Consider the following 15,131-nt stretch of genomic DNA (forward strand, 5'->3'; position numbering starts at 1 on the left):
GTCGATAATCCTCTTTTGTTATAACTAAAAATGTATTGTTGTCAGTGTTTTAAAAACCGGACCGGACATCAAACCGGTGAGGGTACTGGGTCACTGGTTTATTGGTCAAACCACTGGGTCACTGGTCGAACCGCATGACTAAACCGGGTTAAACCGGATAACTCGGTTGAATAGACCGGTCGTTATAACAAAATTATATAGATATAAAATTTGTCGAACCGGATGATTCAGTCCCTACAAAATATAGCTAGTACTTATATTTTTTGAAATATCATATTATAAAAATTCACAAGTTAATAATTTAAATTCAAATTTTATACATATGTATCACACAAAATCAAATAGTACATAATTATAAAATATAAACAAAAGTTTAATCGCAACATAATTTTATTGAATAATTTATAACAAAATAATTCTATTGTCTACTAAATTTAATTTCAATAAAAGAAAAATTGTTTCAATGTTGGGATCTCCTTCTTCAATATCAAAATCATCTGTAACAAAATCAACCGCATCTACAATCATTTTTTTATTTTTTATTTTATTTTATTTTATTTTTAATTTTTTAATTTTAATTTTTAATTAAAATAGTCAAAATGACATTGTTTTAATTTTTTAAAATAAAAAAATTAAAAAATGCATTTAAACCACCGGTTTTCCCAGTTTTAGCGGTTTACACTGGTTTTGACCGGTTCACACCAGTTCAATGACATTCCCGATCCAACTATTGAACAAGACCGGTTATCTGGCCAGTTCCCGGTTCGACCGGCCGGTTCGGTCCGGTTTTTAAAACATTGATTGTTGTATACGCCGAGCAAGGTCTCGACTTTGTAAATGGGAGATAACATGGTTAAGTCATCTCGGTGAGCATATGAATATACTATTATGACATGAGAGCAATGCATAAGAAAGATTTGAAACTTTTCGCAGTCGCATAAACCTTCTTGTAGTAGGACCCAATACTCTTGTCTTGACAGCCTCTCATTATAGTCAATTGTTTCTTTGACACTAGTGCGGTTAAATTGGTCAAAAACTGCAATCCATCTTAGAATGTTTTGTAGTGCTTAACTGCACCATATTATGCTTTTGTTTAGTGCTTAATTAATTCATTTTTCATTTTAGTGTTGTTTATGTAATCAGTTATTGATGATTCATGATGGAAATCTTCACGTTCCTTTTAACTTGCGAAGAAAATCAATTCTCCCCTTAATATTTTAGCCATGGCTTAAGAAATCTAAACAAAAGTAATTATTCTCTCAAACTATACGTATTTTTGAAATTGCGGTTAATCTAAAATATTTTGTTTAGATTTCTTCAAAAACTACATATTTAAGAAATCTAAACAAAAGTAATTAATCTCTCAAAAATATGGTTGGGGCTGCTGATTTGATGCAAGAAATTGCGGTCAGCGTGAACTTGTCATGTTTTTATGGCTTATGTATATCTTTGATTTTTGGATTTAATTTTTCAGTAGAAAATATTGTTTGGCTTACTTATGTAATGGGTGAGCTTAACAGGTGGAAACTTTTGGTGCCATGGCAAAATCTAAGAAAATCGTTTTCATTCTCAAAAAAGTATGAGCTACATTTCTTTATTTCATACATGATATATATAGTAGGCTATCAATTAATTGAATTCCCACTTTCTATTTCACTGTAGTGTTTCTTACGATAATCTGTATATATAGCCTTTTATTAGTATGGTGCACTTGACTGTTTCAAAAGGATTTCCATTTTAGATATGGTTAGAAACTTAATAGTCATGTTTTGATACAATAATTTGACATGAGTTACATTATATACTCTGTAATATCCAGAGAGAAAATATATATATTCTAGAGAACAAACCATGCATTTATCTTGAAGGATCTAGTAGGTAAACCATAAGCATATAATGGAGTATGATGCTTAGTTTTGTCATTTGCTGCTACCAAGGCTGTTAATCATGATGTTCCAATCACTCAGGATAAGGTATGATGCTTAGTTTTGTCGTGTTCTGCTTGTTACTGCGCCATCGGCCATGGTAGTGGCGTCCTGGATATCAGTGATTGTTTTATGGCTCTCTGCCATGGCCAAGTTTGTGAACGATAGCAGCGCCGTTTGTCAGATATATCAGTGTCGGATATTACAAAGCTATTCAGCGTTGAAAAGGTGTCCCTACACTGTTGATTCCCTATTGTTTCAATGAGCTTCATATATTTGAACAATTTTATTTATAACTTTTTATTTCTCAGAATGATGACAAGTTGTATATCTTCCTCAGGCTTGGACCATTGACAAGATTTTGTCTAAAGTATTATTTACGGCATTCTCAAGTCTGTGCATACACAAGGAAGACTTTAAGGTAATCACTTTTGTAACATTCTAATTTACACAGATGACCGTTTTTGAGAAATTAAAACTAGTTATGTGGATTAGTTTCAAAGTCCAGTTATAATAAATGGTTTTTAATTGGATATATCCTATCCATGAGCAACTCCACTCAAGGGTAATGGATTAATAATTTTAATAGGTATGTAAAGAATGTCCGTATAAATAATAGAATTAGTAGCTTCAATTTGTTTTCTGAGTGCATATTTCTTTTGTTCTGAACACAGTTTTATTTATTTACTTATGTATTTCCAAATCAAAAGAAATTTCAAGTCAGATTCTTTTTTTTTTTTATAAGCAAGATTCATAAACTAAACGAGCACTAGGGGTACTCGAACCCGCTTACAAAAACCGAGACTAACTCGGATGAAGGAAGATTTCCTACCAACTGAAACTTACCCAAGATTTCCCACCGGATTTTTACAAAAATCATAAAAGTTACATTTGGTTAAGGAAATATTACCTACACTTAGCCACTTCCACAGCTTAAGCTTAATATACCAAACTAAATCATTAAGAATAGGAGAAGCACCGTTAAACACAATGTCGTTACGGTGCCTCCATATGCACCAAACTGTTGTTAACCAGATCCCAGAGGCACTATTCTTACCAACACCTTCTTTTCTACACTCCCTGACCCAAGCCAACAAACCTTCTTGAATTGAACCCTCGAGAGCCACTGTTATGCCCAGCCAAGATGAAATTTCCTTCCAAATCTGTTTAGAAAAAGAGCAATACACGAAAAGATGGCTAGCGTCCTCATCCCCTCCGCAGCATAAAACGCAACAAGGTTCCACATTAACCCCTCTACGAATTAGCGGAATCTTCAGCGGCAACCTGTCAATTAGGCATCTCCACCCGAAAGCTTTGGTACGAAACGGGACCAACGCCTTCCAATTTACCGATAAGCTGTTCCTAACATTGTCCGCCACTGTCGGAATCACCTGCATGCTGCATAAAATTACATAACCAGACTTGGTGGTATAGCCACTATCTTCTCCTTTACCCCACTCCAAAGAATCTGTTATAGAGCTATTGGGAGTAATATTAGCGATTAAGTTACGTAAGTCCGAAATATCCTGCATCAAAATCACATCAGAAGCATCTAAACCGAAACTCCCCCATTCCCACCTAGTTCCTATCCACCTTCCCATTGAAAAGACCGTTCCATCTTTAGCTGAACTGTTCAAAAACAGAACCGGAAATAAATCCGATAACCTCCCCACGTTCAGCCACACAGCGTTCCAAAACGAAATTAAAATTCCTTCGCCCAAGCTGTAAACACAGTTATCTAATAGAATAGGAGAAGGAAAACTAGACTCTAACTCCATTAAATCATTCCACCATGCTGACCTGGATTTGTGATCCCTCCGTCTCGTGACCGAAAACAGATTGTTCCTCAAATCACCATATCTAGCCGTCAAAACTTTCGCCCAAAGCGCTTCTGAACCTTGAAGCATACGCCATTTCCATTTAAACAAAAGAGCAGTGTTGAACTCATAGAACTTCTTAAAACCCAAACCACCGTTTTCCTTCGACAAACAAAGCGACTCCCATTTAACCCATGTAATCTTCCTCTTGACATCGCTGCAACCCCACAAGAAATTGTTCTGAATTCTCTCAATTTCTTTTATCACTCTTCGCGGCGCTACAAAAAAGGACAGCTGGAATATGGCCAGACTAGATAGAACAGATTTGATCAGCGTAATCCGACCGCCCAAAGATAAAATTCTTCCTTTCCACGATCCTAACCTGCTCCTCAATTTCTTCAAGATTGGCTCCCACCAAGAAAGAACCCTATGGCTTCCTCCCAGACTAAAACCCAAGAACTCAAAAGTATTATCCTGAATCCTGCAACTCAAAAAATTAGCAGCAGCATGAATAAAGTGTTGATTCAAATTCAGTCCGAAGAGACGACTCTTATGATAGTTGACTCCCAACCCCGATATGACTTCAAAACCTCTTAAAATTGCCTTAAGAGCCCATACCTGATTCCAATCCCCATTTCCAATGAATAAAGTATCGTCGGCAAACTGTAATATACTCACATCACAGTGACCTCCCACTGAAAACGGGGTCAACTCCTGAACCTCTATGGCCTTCCTAACCAACGCGCTAAGACCTTCCCCGATGATAACAAACAGAAACGGAGAAAGCGGGTCTCCCTGTCTGAGCCCTCTACAAACCTTGAAATCTTTCGAAGGGCTCCCATTAACAATCACCGACATCCAACTTGTGCAAACCAAAGCCTCCATCCACCCTACCCACCGATCGCCAAACCCCATGTTCTTCAGCATAGCCTTAAGAAAACACCAGTTGACTTTGTCGTATGCCTTTTCGAAATCGACTTTGAAAAACAAACAGCTCTTCTTTTCTTTGACAGCATAATCGGTAATCTCATTCGCCACCATCACACCATCCAAGAGATTTCTCCCAGGTACAAAAGCACTTTGGTTCTCCGAAATCACTGACCCTAAAACCCTCTTCAGTCTAGCCGCGAGAAGTTTGGATAGGGCTTTATACAGAGATCCAACCAAACAAATTGGTCTGTAGTCATCCAGGTTCCTAGGACAGTCCTTCTTGGGAATCAAAGTTATGAATGAAGATACAATTGCCTTAGACACCTTGCCATAAGTATGGAAATCATTGAAAAACTTAAAGAAATCGTCCTTCATAAAACTCCAGCACTTTTTGATGAAGAAAAAGTTGTAACCGTCCGGCCCCGGACTTTTCGACCCGTCGCAACCCCACACAGCCTCTTTGATCTCCGTCTCTGTAAACTGAACCTCCAACCCTAACCTGTCAGCTTCAGAAATAGAACAAAATAGAGCACTATCTAACCGAGGGCGCACAAATCCTGTCTCTGCAAATTTTTCTTCAAAATGCCTCCTTACCTCCTCTTTAATGGCTCCCACCTCTTGAATTTCTCCATCTCTAGTTTGAATGCTGCCAATGAAATTATTCCTTCTCCTAGCCTTAAGAATGTTATGAAAGTACCTACTATTACTATCTCCCTCTTGATCCCACTTCACCCTTGCTTTTTGTTGCAGCATATTCTCCTTTATTTTCATGTTCAACCACATCTTCCTTGTATCTTCGCACCTAATTCTAACAATCTCTGCTATTTCCTCCTCCTTGCAACAAGTCAGCAGTTTGTCAGTGTCATTAATCCTATTCTTATCGTCTGCAATAACCAAATCTATCCTTCCAAACACGTCCACGTTCCATTTTCGAAGGCTAAATTTCAGCAACCTAAGTTTTTCCTTTAGCACGTAATCTCCCCTTCCCGTTGTCCTCAGGTTCCTCCACTCTCGTTCCACAAAAGGCAGGAAGCTCTTGTCTTCGAACCACATATTGTTTACCACGAAAGGTTTGGGGCCCCAATTCTCCTTATTAGAAATGATCCAAATCGGACAATGGTCAGAAAGGCTCCTCTCCCCGATCCTCTGCCCCACCAACCCCCATCTATCAATTAGAGCGTCATCCACCAAAAAACGATCCAGTCTGCTCATGGAAACCCCATCTCCGCTGTACCAGCTATAACGATTACCACTGCACGGCAGATCCACCAACTTACTCCTATCTATAAACTCAGAGAACTGAATATTTTCAGAATTCCTCCCGATTGATCTTCCTTTTCTTTCACCTTCTTTCTTGGTAGCATTGAAATCGCCACCCATCAACCACTCTCCATCCGCATAGATAGCCCTAAGATTCAGCAGCTCCTCCCATAACACCTTTTTACCTTGCAAAGAACAAGGAGAATAGATATTGACCACATAGAAAACTCTGTCATTACACTTCATCTTCGTTCCCAGGATGCCCGCTTTGCTGAAGCTAAAAATAACTTCCAAACTACCTTCCTTCCACATCGTAATCAAACCCCCCGACCTGCCCTCAGACTTGGAAAAAGACCATCCGACCTTTTCCTTCTGCCACAAACTCCCTATTATCGAACTGTCTACATCCACCAGCTTTGACTCTTGAATCAAGAAAATATCAGCCTTAGCACCAACTATCAAACTACTAATACTCTTCCTCTTCACAATACTACCTCCCCCCCTAATGTTCAGGCTACCAATAATCATCGACAGCCTTTGAGATTCTCCTTCTGTTCCTGCAAGTTACCACCGTTGATAAAATCTGCTTCCTGGATGTTGTTAATTAGATCCCTCTCCTTCTCATCGAAGACAACCCCAAGTTTTGATATGGTCGACCAAATTTTGTTACCAACCTTGGATCCATAGTTCTCGTGAAACCGAATATTTCCTTGGGCCAGATCACCATCGGAAATGCTATCCTCACAAAGAATTGTACCTGCTGAGTAACCAGATTCCTCCCCCACCACCGCTTCATTAAACATTCTGCACTTAGATAACGCTGGCCCAGACTGAGCCTCCTGTTCATTCCTCTCACAAAGCCCAAAAGAAGAAATAGAATCCGAACCTTGTCTCAAAGATCTCTTCTTGGGCCTAACCTTCTTATTGGACTTCGGCCCACCACATTCATAAATGCTTCTTACCTTTAAACACCTTTTTCTAACTTCAACCCCCTTTTTAAAAACCACATCAGATTTGAAAAAGGTATCCTCAGAAAAACTACGTCCCTTGGCATTGACTTCTGGAAAAAGGACAACAGTTTCGAGGGTCCCATCACATGTCTTTAAAGCTGCTCCCGCCTCCCTAGCTACCACTATAGCTTCATCGAAACAACCAAGCTTTTTGTTGCTACAAGACTTCCCCTGCTCCTCTGTACCTGACACATCCTTTTCCAAGGTATGAGTTGCAGACAATTCATCTTCCTTCCCATGTCCTGATTCATACTCCACCGAAGCATCATCCTCAAATTCACTCTCTGCGTCACCCTTTCCTGCTTTATTGTTCCATCCAAAACCAGAATCCGTTTCAGATGAGGACTCTACACTCTCCTTCAAGGACCTTTTTTGATTTAACACAATCCTCATCGGACCGTAAGAATCTTCCACCATCTTGATTTTAAAAAGTTTCCCATCAATATAAACGTCCACATTACCATCCAAAACATCCACAGATTGAGTTCTAACCATAACACGAGCGATATCCAGATTGACTTTCTTCAAAGTACTTTCATCGCAACAAACATAAGAACCAAACAGGTTTGCAAACCTTTCGAAAAAAGAGAAGTTCCATGCGTGACAAGGAACCCCGTAAAGCCTCAACCACGAAACCCTCTCCTTATCCACGTCCTCCTCTCGCCATTCTCTAATGTCTGAAAACCACTGACTCCACCAGCTTTTACCTTCAGTTATAAGATCCCTTATCGCTCCGTCCTCCGTTTCTTCTAAAAGGCACAAGTTTGCTCCAAGAGGCGTAACCTTAATGGAAAAATAACCTTCAACTTCAAAGCTTGTTTGAATGTTATAAGTCATACCAGAAGATACAACCGTTCCAACAAAAGCTTTCTTCAATCTGACCAAGTCTTTCTCATCCGGAGAGTAACTAAAGGAAAACGACTGAGCCCCTGTAGTCCCCTGTTTCTTAACTCCCTTGTTTGCGACCACCTCAGCAAACGAGACACCAGTTCTGATTTCCTCTACTCTTCTCTCCCCTACTCCCTTATACACTGGGCCCTTGTTAACCTTCCCCTTGAAACCTCTCTCCACCGGGCCTCCTAAACTCCTTTCAAACCTTGGGGGATTAGCATGTATTTTCCTCCCATCAATCATCACATTGTCGAGCTTCACCGCGAAAACCCTCTCATCCCCAACATCTTTGAACCTAGCAAAGCCAAATCTCTTGCCAAACTTATTCCTCTTAGGAGGTATGACAACCTCCAAAATATCCCCTAAGCAACCAAACAAATCAAACAGATCACCCGCTTTAATCCTATCCGGAAACTCAGAGAAAAAGAAAGACGACACCTGTGTAGCCTCCTCCTGTCTAACTCTATTGCTTAGCGGGTGGATATCCCACCTAGGTCGAATCCTTCCAAACTGGCGTCTCTTTTGTTCTTGCCAAGCCATCAGACCAAGCAAGTTCAAAACCCAGGAGTTAAAAAAGTTCTAGAGAGAAGGGAGACATTCTCATTTCAAGTCAGATTCTGCTACATGAACTAGATTGTTGCTCTGCTGTAATGTATCCACTGTTTTTCCGATATATGGTTTTGCACCTTAAGATTTTATTTGCATATGTCAACTTGATATCTGAATTGACTTTGATATTTGAATCAGTGTTTGACAAACTTAGTATATTGATATTTGAGTTTGAAGCAAAATGTCCATTTTTCGATTTATATTAGTAACGTGTAATAATATTTTAATATAATTGATATTGTTTTAGTTGCATTGGCATTTTATTAAGTTGGAATTAAATGGTTATAATTATACTATACTAAGTTATAATTATAATGAAATAAGTAGTTATGTTTTGTGAAACTTTGGGCTGATGATTTAAGACAGCCATGTATAGTTTTAATAATAGGGTAATGCTAACAAGTGCCTCTAGTGCACTTGTTAAGAGATTAAAAAGGTAAGTTGAATATTGTTTAATAAAGTAAAATGTTTTATCTAAAATATATGTATCCTATGTATTGAAAACAGAAATAATTAACTTTCCTATAAAATATTGCGTGTATTCGATGCATTAAATTTAGAATATTTTCTTTTTTTTGGAATGTTTGCCGGTTAGCATGACCCTTAATAATATATTACATTTTAATTTTTCAAATATTAATCCTATTTATGTTATGTTAAACCTAAATTTTGTTCTCACTTCTATTGCATAGGAAAATAACACTCTCAATTTATCAATAAAATTAATTTAATTTTTTTATTTTCGATATAAATTATCTGCGAATTTACCTGCAGATTTTGATTCCTAGGGATTTATTTGCGGATTTTGGTTCCTGGAGATTTATCTGCAGATTTTATTTCTTGGAGATTTATCTGCGGATTTTGGTTCCTGGAGATTTACCTACGGATTTACTATTACCCACGAAAGCTTTAGCTGGGGACAAGAATCGGCAGAAAAACCGTAGAAAACGGATTTCCTATGAATTTTTAGCTTAAATCCGCAGGAAAAAAGACAATTTCTAGTAGTGTTATAATCAATAAAATTAATTTTTTTTATTTCATGAACTAACGCGATCAATTAAAAATTGTCTAAAGAATACTTATTATGTTTTTATGGTACAAAAATAAATAAGAGAATGTGTGTTATCAAACAACAAAAAAACAAAAGAAGAGGGAAAGTATGATAACTTAGCCATCAAATTGATGTTTTTCTTTCTGGTGATAAATCATAGGTTTATATTATAATTAACAAATAATCACACAAATATATAAAAGAAAAAGAACATCATCATCAGTTAAGGCGGCATTTTAAAATAAGCATTGGATAATTAAATATTAAGGATAATAGGTTATTTGTCGCTGTCTTCCCGTGGATGTTTCACCTAACAAGGTTCTCATCAAAATGCTTTCAATTGCTTCCTTGCATGAAAAGTTACATTCAAAATTTTATATATGTGGTGACAACTAGTGTGGTATAAACGCAACTTATTCGAAGTAGAAAGTCAAAAATAATGAAAGCTTTAAAATATAAGTTTAAGATAAGATACTGAAAAAGACAAATTTGCATTCTCATATAAATTTATAAAGGTGGACTACTTTTGTTAAGAAAAAAGCATGCAATAACTAATCTATTGCTTGTTGAAGGGTTCTTGTGGAAGCAGATTAGTTGCTGTTGTAAAAGTAGAATGCATTAAAATAATTAAAATTCAAAACCATATCCGTTAACAAATCATTGGACTTGATAAAGTTATACTTGCTTATGAAAAGAAACTCTAAGGAAAGAGACAAGGAATTTATCATTATCCTTTATTTGAAACTTCACAACCAATGACCTATTTGTGTTAACAATTGATTTTTTTTAGAGAGAAGTTATATGATACAATTTTTTTTATTACAAAGTGGGTCAGAGGGGAAAAAAAAAACTAAACAAACACCAGCTTAAAAAAAAGGGTTAAATGCAATTTCCCCTGCCATTAGGGCGTGTTTCAGAATTGTCCCTCTGAATGTTTTTTTTAAAGATCACACCCTTATAAAAATGAAAACCCAGTTTCACCACACCCTTTTACTACCAGTGCTGACTGGGCATTTGACCATTGGATGACGTGGCAAAGAACCAATTTTTTTTTAAAAAAAATTCGTGAACCTTTATGTTTACCCCCCGTGAAATAGAAATTCTAGGGTTCATTTTCTATGTTGGAGAAGACGACTCAGAAGCAGAAGGAAGTGGAGGAAGACGAATCAATGGACGGCAAGGGCGAATGTTCAGAGGTTAGTTCCATTAATCGATGTCTGTAAGTTGCTTGTATCATGGTTTGCAAACTTTTTTCTTACGTTACGTTTTACATTTCAGCCCAATGTACTTTTTAATACTGTGTTTCGACATGGAGGAGAGTTTATTGATAATAATGGTGAAACGATTTATAGGGATGATGTTTCTACTCTGATTTCTGGGGAACATATAGAGGAGTGGACAATGTCACATGTTCTTAACTTAGTAACTGGGTGGGGGTACTTAGAAGGTTCTTTTAGGCTGTGGACCAAGATAGTTGACATAGACCCTAATTACTTTCAGATTAGAAATGACGGGGATGCCTATGATTTTGCTGCATATGCTTATGCGATGCAAGTGGATGGGGAAATTTTTGTGGAACATGATCCAAGTGTAGTTGGTGTCACCCCCAAGTTTGTGTCTGATTTAGAGGTTAGTGATGAAGAGGTTGTTGAAGGTTTTAATGATAGTGAGGATGAAAGGGCAACTGCTATTGTTGATGGGTTTGATGATCTTGATGGTATTGATGTAACTGTACCAATTAGGGAGGGTCCAGTCATTGCAGGCTTGTTACCATGTCTAAAGAAGAAGAAATATGATGATGAGGAGGAGGAGGAATACCTTAGTGAAAAGCTTAATAGTTCTGACCCTGATAACTCAGAAGATGACAAAAAGCCTAAGTTTGAAAAGTTCAAGAAAGAACAACTTACAAAGGATTTTAAGTTTAAGTGGGGTATGGAGTTCACTTCCCTAGATGACTTTAGGGAGGCTATACGTGAGTGGACAGTTTTAAATGGTAGGGAAATAACATTTGTAAAAAATGAGGGGTATAGGGTGAGAGTTGAATGTAAAGCCAAGTGTGGTTTTTTAATGCTTTGTTCCAAAGTGGGCCACAAGCACACTTATGCAATAAAGACTATAAAGGACACCCACACATGTGCTAGGGTTTTGGATAACAAAACTACAAATTCAAAGTGGGTGGCCAAGGCAGTTGTAAAGAAAATGAAGGCCTGTGACAACTTGAGGATCAGTGATATTATTCAAGATATGACGCAGAATTATGGAGTGGGGATCACTGTTGGCAGGGCATGGAAAACAAAAATGATAGCAAGACAAATGATAGAAGGGGATGCAGACAAGCAATATTCAAATTTGTGGAGGTATGCAGCTGAATTGCATAGGGTGAGTGCTGGAAACACTATAAAGATCAACATTGAGAGACCATCACCTTCCATCCAACCAAGGTTTGGTTCTTTCTATTTCTGTTTTGAGGGATGTAAACAAGGGTTCATACATGGTTGTAGACCTTTTATTGGGGTGGATGGCTGTCATTTGAAGACTAAGTATGGAGGTTAGTTGTTGATAGCAGTGGGAAGGGACCCCAATGATCAATATTTTCCATTGGCCTTTGGGGTTGTTGAAACAGAAAGAAAAGAATCGTGGAAGTGGTTTATACAGCTATTGATGGAAGATATTGGAATAGAGAAGAGATATGTATTTATCTCAGACCAGCAAAAGTTATTGCCTCCAACATTTGATTATATACTTTTAGTTTTGTTTTTAAACTAAATATGTGATACAGTGTTATTTATCATTGTTGTAGGGTTTGGTGGCTGTATTTGAGGAAATGTTTGAGAGAATTGAGCACAAACTTTGCTTGAGGCATTTGTATGCAAATTTCAAGAAAAAGTTTGGTGGAGGAGCACTTATAAGAGACCTAATGATGGGAGCAGCCAAGGCCACATACCATCAAGCATTCTTGCAGAAGATGACTGCATTAAAGGCCGTAGATCCACAAGTTTGGGAATGGCTAATGGGAGTGCATACCAAATCTTGGTGTAAGCATGCTTTCAGCTATTATCCTAGGTGTGATGTTTTAATGAATAATATCTCTGAATCCTTTAATGCAACAATCTTATGTGCTAGGGATAAACCAATATTGACAATGTGTGAGTGGATTAGGAAATATCTAATGAATAGGTGTAGCCAATCTACTTTGAAACTTGATAAATGGCCACACAAAATCATGCCAATCCCTAGGAGGAGACTAGATGCTGAGGTAGCTATGAGTGGTCAGTGGTTACCAACATGGGCAATGGGGGAAAAATTTCAAGTCACACATGCTTATAACAGCCAAGAATTTATAGTTGACATAGCTAAAAGGTCATGCTCATGTAATTTTTGGCAGCTAGTTGGTATACCCTGTAGGCATGTTGTTGCTGCCTTAGGATTTAGACAGCAAAATCCAGAGTTGTTTGTTCATGAATGTTATAGTAGGGAGAAATATGCTTTGTGCTATGGTTTTCCTATTAGTCCTATAAATGGACAGGACATGTGGCCTATTGTTGAAAGTGAAGATCTCTTGCCTCCTGACTATAAAAAGGGTCCTGGTAGACCAAGGAAATTGAGGATTAGGGAAACTGGAGAGGAAGGTGCTAGGAGGAGGCTACCTGGTGTGTCTTACAGGTGCACTAGATGTGACAAGATTGGGCATAATATTAAGTCATGCAAGAGCAAGGTGCAAGATCCAAGTGCCTTGAAAAGAAAGGTATGATCTTAATGGATATTGATATTGCTTTATGCTTTAAATTCTACTACTGATAGTGTAATTATGTTGCAGAAAAAAGGACAATTGAGGACTGCTACTAATGCAAGTGTAGACACTCCAAGTGCTAGTGCAGTCAACACAAATGAGGTCAATGAGGTCAATGCAGCCAATCCAACTAAGGTCAATGCAGCCAATCCAACTGAGGTCAATGCAGCCAATCCAACTGAGGTCAATGCAGCCAATCCAACTGAGGTCAGAACATGTGAAGGCAATGCAAGTGAGGGCAGTGCAGGTGTGGGCAATCCAAGTGAAGGCAATGCAGGAGTAGTCAATCCAAGTGAAGGAAGACCAAGAGTAGTCAAAATCAGTCAAGTCAAAGCAACTCCAGCTGAAGTCAGTGGCAAAAACAAAGGAAAGGCTCAAGTCAAACCAACTCCAGCTGAAGTCAGTGCCAAAAACAAGGGAAAAGCTCAAGTGAAACCAATGAGAAAGAGGGTCAGTGAGAGAATTAAGGAAAATTGGTTTAAAAAACCAAAACCTTTCACAGGCCCTGGGTCTGCACCAGAACAGCCATTTTTTATAACAGAAGAAGAAGATAGCAATGAGTCACAAAGGAAGATGAAGACTACTCCTAAGAAGAATTTGAAGAAGACCCCAAAAAAGAAGTCTATCAATGACTTGTAGTTTACTATGTTTATTTACTATGTCTGTTGCACATTTTGGTGCCTTTTGTAATGAACTAATTATGCACTATGTCTGTTTACATATGTGCTTTTTGTATTGACTGAATTGCACATTTGTGCATTAGGTGGTTTTCTGGATTATGCACATTTGGTGCTTTTCATGTAAACAGAATTATGCACATTTGGTGCTTTTGATGTAAACTGTATTATGCACATTTGGTGCTTTTGCATGTAAACTGAATTATGCACATTTGGTGTCTTTGGTATCAACTCAATTATGCACCATATGTGCTTTTGGTTATTACAGAATTATGCACCATATGTGCTTTTGGTTATTACAGAATTATGCACATATGTGCTTTTGGTTATTACAGAATTATGCAGTAGTGTGTCTCAGCAAATTGATACCAAATGTTAAAAAAAGCAAGAAGCACTTCCATTAAAAACATGTTTCCAATTATATTAAACATCATTGAAAATTACATCATTCAACCCTAACTAAATTAGACAGATTACATGAAATTGTAAATACAACCAACAATCATACAACACACAACAAGTGCTATCCTAAGCTGCATGTTTTTCCTTTTCTGAACTTCAACCTTCATCTTCGCTTTCTCCAATTTGTTTGACACTGATTCCAGTTTCGGTCACACTTCTTACACATCATTGAAAATTACATCATTCAACCCTAACTAAATTAGACAGATTACATGAAATTGTAAATACAACCAACAATCATACAACACACAACAAGTGCTATCCTAAGCTGCATTTTTTTCCTTTAGTCACACTTCTTACAAAATGGTGAAGTGACAGTTTCTCCTTTGCTGAAATGGAGTATTTCATCATCCCATAGAAAAAGTTCACAGCTATTCCCAGTCTTCACAAAAGGAGATGGAACCTGAGTTAGCATATAGAAAAATCAATATTAGATGATGACATAAACATACTCACCCCAGCGCTTCGACATTTCCAGAATTTTCGATTGGGGTTTTGCACTGTGTTGGCTCTCCATATCTTTATCGTTTTACCACACTCACATCTGGGAAAATCATGCGATGATACTGACCCAACCGTGCTCGTGCGTGAACTGCTTCCAACCATGGCTCTGTGATGAACGAATTGAATGGACGAGGAAGAACAGAGTAAGCAAAGGGATGGAAATGAATCTCGTACGAATTGGGGGAGGAAGCTTACCCTAGAAATG

The 15,131-nt window shown here is 37.8% G+C and overlaps 1 protein-coding gene across 1 annotated transcript; it reads left to right on the top strand.

Annotated features, from left to right (window-relative positions):
• Positions 1-961: 961 nt before the first annotated feature.
• LOC131630445 (uncharacterized) lies at positions 962-14,112 on the top strand. The gene is made up of 4 exons (XM_058901216.1): positions 962-2,153; positions 2,266-2,346; positions 9,217-13,238; positions 13,311-14,112. The coding sequence occupies exons 3-4, from the start codon at positions 12,318-12,320 to the stop codon at positions 13,920-13,922; spliced, it is 1,533 nt and encodes a 510-aa protein (XP_058757199.1). The 5' UTR covers positions 962-2,153; positions 2,266-2,346; positions 9,217-12,317; the 3' UTR covers positions 13,923-14,112.
• Positions 14,113-15,131: the final 1,019 nt, after the last annotated feature.

The sequence above is a fragment of the Vicia villosa genome, unplaced genomic scaffold, assembly GCF_029867415.1.
Source record: "Vicia villosa cultivar HV-30 ecotype Madison, WI unplaced genomic scaffold, Vvil1.0 ctg.000684F_1_1_3, whole genome shotgun sequence".
In the NCBI taxonomy this organism is placed as follows: Eukaryota; Viridiplantae; Streptophyta; class Magnoliopsida; order Fabales; family Fabaceae; genus Vicia; species Vicia villosa.